This window comes from Anneissia japonica, unplaced genomic scaffold (genome assembly GCF_011630105.1).
Source record: "Anneissia japonica isolate Jap-2015-1 unplaced genomic scaffold, ASM1163010v1 scaffold3845_len455572_cov173, whole genome shotgun sequence".
NCBI classification, from domain to species: Eukaryota; Metazoa; Echinodermata; class Crinoidea; order Comatulida; family Comatulidae; genus Anneissia; species Anneissia japonica.
Genome location: NW_022728625.1, coordinates 92234 through 102875, shown reverse-complemented (window position 1 = coordinate 102875; position 10642 = coordinate 92234). Strand labels below are relative to the sequence as shown.

The following is a 10642-nucleotide window of genomic DNA, read 5'->3' as shown; positions in this document are numbered from 1 at the left end:
AAGGAACACTTACTGGGCCTAATTTCTGTCTCTTATACACATCTAGATGTGTATAAGAGACAGTATATATATAGCCTACTTTGTATAGTGGTCGGTTACAACTAAAACATTTTCAAAACCACCCTGGAATTTTTCTAATTTTAGAAAATCTATACAAACTAGTTCCATTGGTTCAGTTGTGTAAATTGGTATCATGGGGGCTTTCAATGAGGGAGGAGAGGGTTTAGTTAGGCAGCAGCGCTTATATGAGACACAATATGATTTAACATCAACGGCCATATTTGGCCAATAAAAACGTGTTCTAACTAAGTCTAATGTTCTATCATAACCCAAATGTCCAACTTTGTCATGTAGATTTTCCAAGACAATATTTGTCTGGGATTGTGGAAGAACAAGTTGATATTGGTCTTTACCGTTTATCGTGACTTTGCGATATAAAGCACTGTCCATCCAGGCAAAGCTGTCCCACTGTTTGAGATTAAAGACTCGATGTGGCTCGCGTATTCGCTCTCCCGGTGATGGTTTCGTCCCGCGTGATTGGTAATTAATTACCCGGGAGCAATAATACTATCGTCATGTTGCATTTTAGACAGTTCGTCGGTTGAGAATGATTGGGTGGGGTCAGGCGAAGTTCCGGGCGAATCAGTGCAATCAGTTTTTGTAGGCTTGGCGGTGCTCCTCGTTAATAGATTATAATAACATTGAGTAAGTAGAACATAGTCGGGACACAGAAAAAGGTCGTTAATCTCAGTTGAACTACCAGATAATAATGCAGAAACATCCTTAACCTCAATAATTCTGGATGGTATATCCTTGTTAACTTTCCTAGATAGGGCGTCGGAAGCCCCGTTCTGATTTCCAGGCCGGTAAGTAATAGAAAAGTTAAATTGGCTAAGGTCAGCTACCCATCGCTCTCCCATAGCATCATGCTTTGCTGTTGTTAAGACATACTAATGGGTTGTTATCAGTTTAAATGAAGAACCAAGAAGATATCGTCTAAATTTATTTGTCACAGCCCACTTCAGCGCTAAGAATTCGATATTGTGTGCCGGATAGCGGGTCTCAGATGGTTTAAGTCCACGACTGCCATATGCTATTACTCGTATCGAGGTATTCCAACCTGTACTTGCGACAAAACACACCTAAGTCTTGAGCTAGACACATCCGTTTCCAAATCAAAAGGTTGTGAGTAGTCTGTAGGCTAAAAGTGGTGCATCTGTTAGTCTAGTCTTGATTGTATTGAACGCTTTATGACATTCCTCAGTCCAAACAAAATCAATAAGAGACGTGTAGCTTTTATTTGACTTCCTTCCCCCTTTTTTGGACTTGGGACTGCTTGATGTTCACGCAAAAAGCGGGGCGGCGATCGTTGAATACCCGTGTATAATTCGACGGTAGTAGCCAAGGAAACTGAGAACCGCTTTTGCATTGCTCGGCGTAGGCCAGTCTGCGACTTTTGGAATTTTTTTCTGGCTCGGTCGAAATACCTGCCTCCGAGATGACATGGCCAAGGTACTGCACTGTCTTTTGCATGAAGGAACACTTACTGGGCCTAATTTTGAGTTAATTTGTTTTAAGTCTAAGTACAAGGTCTAGGCGCTGGTGTTGAGCAAATGAATCTGAAAATATAATAACATCGTCCAAATAAATGAAGAAAAATGTTGATCACCTAAACATGCCATCATAAGTCTCTGAAATGTGGCGGGGGCATTTTGAAGACCAAATGACATGCGGCGAAATTCGAACAGTCCAGTAGGGGTGGAAAAGGCGGTCTCAGAAATTTGTGGGGAGTAACAAACACTGGAAACTTGCTTAAAAATTCGGTTTTTTTATGGTTATGTCTATGGATGTAGTTCCGAGATATTTCAAAGGCTGCCCGTTGGCTGTCAAAATTTCAACGTCACATGGTATGAATATAGGGTACTTACATGATATAGAATCATAGATTCCTTTTGTGATTGTTGTGACTTGTGAACCTGTGTCTAGTAAGACTTTGAATTTTGTAGGTTTTCCATTAATATTGATGGTTACAATGCTCGGTGATCCAATTCTTGGCGAACAAGTACGATATTTCCTGTCGCCCAGGGGATTTACCTCTGTGGCGGCGTGCTTTCGTTTTTTGGAAGTTGTTCAGAGGTGTTGACAAAATCTCTGGGTGTGTCCAGGTTTCCAACATCGTTAGCACACTATTGTTGGGCCTGATGTGTGTTGCACTGCTGTTGTCGACGCTGTGGTTCATGACAAAATCGTTGGATGTGTCCTATTCGGTTACACCTGTGGCATACTACTGGGTTTCGTGGTTGTGTCTGTTCATATATTATGTCCTACTCGTTGTAAAATATGGATCTTATGATCAACATTTTCGACCAAGCTACTGGCACAGCGGGAGGCACGCTGTCCGCAGGCTGGTATTTTCGGGTTAAATGGCCAATTTTTGTGTTTACATCGTCCGTTCTCTGCTACCTGTTGTCAGATAATTCTGTACTTTTGATATGTTATAGTTCAGTTATTTAGGCAACTTGTTGTTTTATTTGAATTTTAAAAGCTTAAAAAGTCCCTGTCATTTTGCATTTTTCGTAAGACAATGACCGGAGCCCGTGTAATAGGCCATTTTTATCGATTTTCAGAGGGTTCTGTTGTCCTCAAATCGCTTTGTTGAGCATTCACCATAAGAAAGGCTTCTTGTACACTTGCTAGAAAGAAACATTATTATTCATAGATTATTTTGATGTAAGGTTTTTTGATTGGTTGAAAAAAGGGCCTGTCATTTTACAAATTACCGTATAAAATGGAGGGTCCGAATACTGTAGTCGGTTTTCCATAGACGCATTTTGCATTCAGCCAGGATAGGCGAGCGCTATAGTTTAGGTGAAACCTCCAAACGTTTTGTCAGAAAATCGAATAATTCATTAAAGTATTTCATTAAATATTTGTATCTTGGTGTTTAATAATGATCATAGAAGAATACTATTGAAATATTTTTTTCGAAATGTTGCTACTATTACGCCTAAATTTCATGTTTAAAATGTGTTGGTGTCACAGCATCTGTACACCGTTGGCGTTGATTGAGATGGATCGTACCATTTTCTAGACAGAGTAACAGTTTATTGATAACATTATAATTAAAGCCGTGTTGATGTGCAGTAGGAAGATTTGTGATTGGTTAGGTGTTTTTTTTTAATGATTTGCTTATGTATATTATTTTGTTAGATTTTAAACGCTATCAAGATGGTCACTACAGCTGCCCGTGTTGGCTGCTGGTAAGATATTATTCCTGAGCCTATAATTCTCTGTACCCAGTATAATGCAATATTCCAAAGGGTGACTCATGTGTAGCTGATAAGGGAATCAAGGCCGCAGCGCGAAGGATTAAAATTGCATTTTCTGGTTGCAAAATACAGTACCCTACATAAGTTTTTTATTGTCCTCTTCAGCTAATCAATTTCAGTCTTGGGTGCCATCGCATTACAAATGGGTTTAGATCGGGAGGCTTCATCTTTTTGTTGTCGTTCAAACCGACGGGTCTCTGTTATTAAAGTTTTGTAGTTTCCAAAATTCGGACGCATGGCCGAAATTCTGCTTTTAAGTTTTGAATCGTGGACCCCTCTAATAAACTGTTGTATTAAAGTCCGGTCCCTGTCCTCAATATTCCGATGCAGTCTCTCTTCAGCCGTTGAAATACTACGTCCTCTAGTTCAATGGCAAATACAGAGCCAGCTACAGTTGGCTTTTGTACTCTAGAGTAGAATAAGCTGAGGGGGTCTTCTATATACTCCTCACCAAATTGTTTAAGAAGTTCTGACACTAAATGCGACAGCGGGGTGCTGATGTTCTTGGGATATTCAAAACCGACTTTCTAGCGGCTCCCCCTAGGTTTCTCACGATTGTTGAGAATTGTAAGTGTGAGGGCATTGTGCTAGCATCGAGTCTGTATCGTACTTCCCGAATCCAATCCTCCACCAAAACACCGCCGGTAGCACCAGTGAAGATAGGCACTCCCTTCAATTGATGGTAAGGAACATACCAGCTATGAGGCCCCACTGGGCCCGGTTGCTGGTCCGACAAGTCATGTATGTGAGTTTCAACCTGATTGCTTAAACTTGGCATCGGTGGCGAATGTGGCTCCGACTCCATATCCAACATTGTGTAATCCATTTGTACGACTGGTCACGGCACCAAATGTAACCCACTGGTTCACGGTTCGATCGTACAAATTTTAAGAAACAATACACAAAAATCTATATTTCCAGCCAGCGTCTTTATTGCGTTGTCTTCGAATTGAAACCAAGTACTCAACTGATAAAATCCTAAAATATGCCGAGGTGTATCAAAGTTGGACTTCCCATTAACAAGTGCAGTGACCCACCTTGTGAGGAAGTTCATAGGAACAAGGAGGGTATGTGATACGGTGAGGGTCACATTCCAGCGAATGGACATGAAGAGAGTTTGGCAGGGACGAACATAAATTATACTATAGAGAGGTCTTTGTGCATCTGTCAAAAAGGTTGTCAATAACGTTAATGACGGACATACATTATAGTACAATTGCCAACTGTTGGCTTTATCCTGGATAATTGTTAAGATGTGTATAAGAGACAGTATAAAGGTATATGTATAAAGGCCTATACAAAATATTATTGTCAAGATCAGCGACGTATAGTGCTCAATGCGAATGCAGAGTACAATAATAATAATAAAATTAGAAAGGTATGTCAAGCGTGAATTTACTCTACAGCTGTCTACATACAGTAGCAATCTTCAGGATTGAGTGACAAAGCTGTGAAAACCGACATCGGCAGATCCTTCCAGAACTTGGTTAAAAAACGCTTTCCTGTAGGCAGTACACTTCACAAGCTATTCAACAAAATAATGTCAAAGTTAGCTATAGCTTTTCTAGAAGAATGGGTAACATTATTCAGTCCCACAAAAGCAGAATTCTTCGCACCAAACCACAAGAACCCCTAATACATGCAACTGCCAGAAGAAGATGAATGCCCCCTCTCAGGAAATTGCCTCGCATCTTCAATTATCTACAAAGCCACCGTAACCACAAATGATGACGTCAAAGAGTACATCGGACTGACAGACAACACCTTCAAAACCAGAGTTACAAATCATAAGCACACATTTAGCTCTCCGAAGCATAAGAACAGCAACGAATTATCAAAACATGTATGAAAACTTAAAGAAAGCAACACCCAATTCAACATTAAATGGTCCATAATTGACAAAGCTACGCGATACAGTACACAAACAAAACGCTGCAATCTCTGCCTTTAATTCGCATAATTTATTCAAACAAACCATCAACTTTAAACAAAAGAACATAGATGCTTTCAAAATGCAGACACAGAAACAAATCCCTACTCAAGAATACGCAACACAATTACCATATACACCTGCTGAACCTCATATGTACCTCCATTATCTCCCTATCAACCCACTCCTGAAGATTGCTACTGCATGAAACAGTTGTAGAGTAAATTCACGCTTGACATACCTTTCTATTATTATTATTATTATTATTAATATTATTATTATATATGTATATATATATATGTATATATTATATACATATATATAGGTATATATATATATATATATAGGTATATATATATGTGTGTGTATGTATATGTATACATTTGTGTATATCACATTAAAATCTTATATATATTTATATATATATATGTGTATGTATATACATCTACATAAATTATAATGTATGTTTGAAATATTTGTTATTATTATAGTGTATATATAAATGTATATTAATTATATTGTTATATATCAGCAATTTCTTTTCTATATAACATAGGCCTATATATATATATATATCAATTTTATGATAGAGATAAACTCTAAATCATCTTGATGTAGATATATATATATATACATATATACATATGTATATATATATATGTATTATATATCTACAAAATCAAGATGATTTAGAGTTTATCTCTATCATAAAATTGATATATATATATAGGCCTATGTTATATAGAAAAACAAATTGCTGATATATAACAATATACCGTAATTAATATACATTTATGTATACACTATAATAATAACATATATTTCAAACATACATTATAATTTCCCCATGAAATTAACTATTCATATCTTATATATATATATATATATATATAATATATATATATATAATACAGTATATATATACAGTATATATATATATATATATATATATATATATAGTTTAGTAGCTTAACAAAGATAATTTATAGGCCTATATATTTTAAAAATCTAAATAACCTTTTGTATATAACAAGATTTGATAATATTATACTTACCTAAGTTATTCCACCATGAGGACCAACTCGCGGGATATGAACTTTCTACAAGAAACACAAAGTTAACATATTACATTTCTGACAATTTCACTGCATCATCAGAAGATTTTAAAACTTTAAATGCCAAAATCTTGAATTATGATTGGTATTTTTTTTTAAATTTCTCACTTTAAATGTTTCATCTATATATTGTAAGTAGTTGTTTTTTTTATTTTTATTTATTTACTCTTTTTTTTTTTTTTAGAAAGGGCCCCACTCAACATTAATTTAGCTCACCTTAGGATGTTCCTATTTTATTTCCTTTGGACTTGTGCCTTGCTTTTTGTTCTGGTGTGTGTGTGTGTGTATGTATATATGTATATGTATTTACATGTATTGTATTGAACACCTTAGCAGCTAATACTGAATATCCTATGTTATGTATTTATATATATGTATATATAAGTATATATATACGGTTATTATTTATCAATTTATTTATACAAATATATATGTACATATGTATATATACAATAATATACCTAGGTATAAATAAATAATCGTATCAATCATAACCCTTCAACGAACAGTTCCTTATTTTCAGTTGTATGAAAAAAGAATATCTTTGGCGGGATTCGAACTTATAACCTCTCGCTATTAAGTCGAGTATCATACCATTAGACTTTTGAGACCTTATAGTATACACACAGATCTAACCCACAAGAACTTTCTGAAACGCTCACACATAGTGGAACTGTGTTTAAGAAAAGCTTATTGGTCGCAGCTCGGAAATCATTAAATACTATTCAAATTAGGTTTGTCACGTAGCATGCACCGTAAATACAATACAGTAATAATAAATAGATAAATAATATTAGTAGTGCTCGAATAGAAACATGATAATCTTTTCAAGCATAGCCCTTCAATGAAAACTTACTTATTATATGTTATGAGAAAAAGTGTCTCTGGCAGGATTCGAACCGGTGACCTCTTGCTATTAAAGCGAGTATTATTTCATGATTTTTTATTTGAAAGTTTCATCAATCAAATGTTACTAATCTGACGGCTGCTTGGTTTTCTCTAACTCTTTTAGCTAAGAAATTGATTTTTCATCATAATCGAATTCATTGAATCACAATCGAATTTACTTTTTATTTAGCGACTGTTTGATCTCATCTTAGTGACACGTACATATTGAATCACGTCATATTTATTTATTATATTTATTACATTTCAGGATAAAGAAAAATACAACATAAAGCCCTTCAGCCAAAAGTGTAGAACACTATGAGGGATCCTCAAAGCAAGTAGAAATAAGATCAAAACAACATAATGCAATCAAAGATACAAAAATGAGAAGATATTAATTTTTAAAAGTTCAATAATAAACAGGAAAAAATAAATAAGTTGAATAATACAATACATTATAAGTTATGTATGACCATATAGAGTAGTTACTTATTCTCTACCGTCAGTCTTTAAAACAAAATTTCAGATTAAGCAATTCAAATATTACGTTTAAAGTATTTCATTAAATATTTGTATCTTGGTGTTTAATAATGATCATAGAAGAATACTAGTGAAATATTTTTTTCGAAATGTTGCTACTATTACGCCTAAATTTCATGTTTAAAATGTGTTAGTGTCACAGCATCTGTACACCGTTGGCGTTGATTGAGATGGAAGCAGCTAATACTGAATATCCTATGTTATGTATGTATATATAAGTATATACATACAGTTATTATTTATCAATTTATTTATACAAATATATATGTACATATGTATATATACAATAATATACCTATGTATAAATAAATAATCGTATCAATCATAACCCTTCAACGAACAGTTCTTTGTTGTCAGTTGTATTAAAAAGAAGAATATCTTTGGCGGGATTCGAAATTATAACCTCTCGCTATTAAGTCGAGTATCATACCATTAGACTTTTGAGACCTTATGGTATACACACATATCTAACCCACAAGAACTTTCTGAAACGCTCACACATAGTGGAACTGTGGTTAAGAAAAGCTTATTGGTCGCAGCTCGGAAATCATTAAATACTATTCAAATTAGGTTTGTCACGTAGCATGCACCGTAAATACAATACAGTAATAATAAATAGATAAATAATATTAGCAGTGCTCGAATAGAAACATGATAATCTTTTTAAGCATAGCCCTTCAATGAAAAATTCCTTATTATATGTTATGAGAAAAAATGTCTCTGGCAGGATTCGAACCGGTGACCTCTTGCTATTAAAGCGAGTATTATTTCATGATTTTTTATTTGAAAGTTTCATCAATCAAATGTTACTAATCTGACGGCTGCTTGGTTTTCTCTAACTCTTTTAGTTAAGAAATTGATTTTTCTTCATAATCGAATTTATTGAATCACAATCGAATTTACTTTTTATTTAGCGATTGTTTGATCTCATCCTAGTGACACGTACATATTGAATCACGCCATATTTATTTATTATATTTATTACATTTCAGGATAAAGAAAAATAAAACATAAAGCCCTTCAACCAAAAGTGTAGAACACTATGAGTGATCCCCAAAGCAAGTAGAAATAAGATCAAAACAACATAATGCAATCAAAGATACAAAAATCAGAAGATATTAATTTTAAAAAGTTCAATAATAAACAGGAAAAAATAAATAAGTTGAATAATACAATACATTATATGTTATATATGACCATATCGTTAAGTGAACCCCCATCTGGTGAGCGTTTTGTTTTACGATAGAGTAGTTCTTTTTCTCTAACGTCAGGCTTTAAAACAAAATTTCAGATTAAGCAATTCAAATATTACGTTTATTGTTGTAGTTTCAGTGGCAGTAGTTTTAAAAATCTGAATAAAGTTTTGTACATCAGAAGATTTTATAGTATTATACTTACCGGGGTAGCTGAATGAGTAACCGCCTATAAAAACACAATTGAAAATGTTACACTTGTTACATTCTATTTTACAACATTTTAATATATAATATTTTAATATATATTGTAAGCAATTGTTTCTTTTTCTCCTCCTTTTTTTTTTAGAAAGAACCCCACTTAATAGTAATTTAATTCACCTTAGGCTGTTCCTATCTCATGGTCTTTGGGCTTGTTCCTTGCTTTCTTTTTGTTTTGGTAAATTTTAATGTTTTCGGGACAAATCAATAATATAAAACGAATGTAACATCTAATAGGTAAAGGTAAGTAATCAGCTAGAAATAGGTGAGATAGGGCTAGAGGAATGACGTACAGTAAGTGGAACTGTGTTTAAGAAAAGCTTATTGGTCGCAGCTCGGAAATCATACTGTACTATTCAAATTGGGTTTGTCACGTAGCATGCACCGTAAATAAAATACAGTAATAATAAATAGATAAATAATATTTATTAGCAGTGATACGCACAAATACAACATAAATATCTTCAACCAAAAGTGTAAAACACTACCGGCACCGAGGGACCTCCAAGGCAAACAAGTAAAATCAAGATCAAAACAACATAATGCAATCAAAGATACAAACTGAGAGAAGATATTAATTTAAAAAATTCAATAATGAATGAGAAAAAATAAAAATAAACTATATATATATAGTTTAGTAGCTTAACAAAGATAATTTACAGGCTTATATATTTTTAAAATCTAAATAACCTTTTGTACATAACAAGATTTGATAATACTATACTTACCTAAGTTATTCCACCATGAGGACCAACTCGCGGGATATGAACTTTCTACAAGAAACACAAAGTTAACATATTACATTTCTGACAATTTCACTGCATCATCAGAAGATTTTAATACTTTAAATGCCAAAATTTTGAATTATGATTGGTATTTTTTTAAATTTCATACTTTAAATGTTTCATCTATATATTGTAAAGTAGTTGTTTTTTTTAAAATTATTTATTTACTCTTTTTTTCAGAAAGGGCCCCACTCAACATTAATTTAGCTCACCTCAGGATATTCCTATTTCATGTCCTTTGGACTTGTGCCTTGGTTTTGTGTGTGTGTATGTATATATGTATATGTATTTACATGTATTGTATTGAACACCTTAGCAGCTAATACTGAATATCCTATGTTATGTATGTATATATAAGTATATACATACAGTTATTATTTATCAATTTATTTATACAAATATATATGTACATATTTGTGTATATATATATGTATATATACATGTATATATATATTTACAACATCAAGAAGATTTAGAGTATATCATAAAATATATATAGTATAAATCAAGGTACATATACAGTGTTTAATAAGGACATGATGGAACACCATGTCCTTATTAAACACTGTATATGTACCTTTGATGATTTATATTATATTTA

At 33.4% G+C, this 10642-nt stretch overlaps 1 protein-coding gene across 2 annotated transcripts in view; it reads right to left on the bottom strand.

Annotated features, from left to right (window-relative positions):
• LOC117114436 (transcription elongation factor SPT6 homolog) overlaps positions 1–10642 on the bottom strand; it is a 22183-nt gene that overhangs the window by 1096 nt on the left and 10445 nt on the right. The window contains exons 4-6 of one of the 2 annotated variants that reach the window (XM_033258100.1): positions 9985–10029; positions 9201–9224; positions 6315–6359 (exon numbers count right to left, since the gene is read on the bottom strand). In XM_033258100.1, the coding sequence (XP_033113991.1) occupies positions 6315–6359; positions 9201–9224; positions 9985–10029 (114 nt within the window). The remainder of the gene's footprint in view (positions 1–6314; positions 6360–9200; positions 9225–9984; positions 10030–10642) is intronic. The other variant, XM_033258101.1, reaches the window with a different exon arrangement.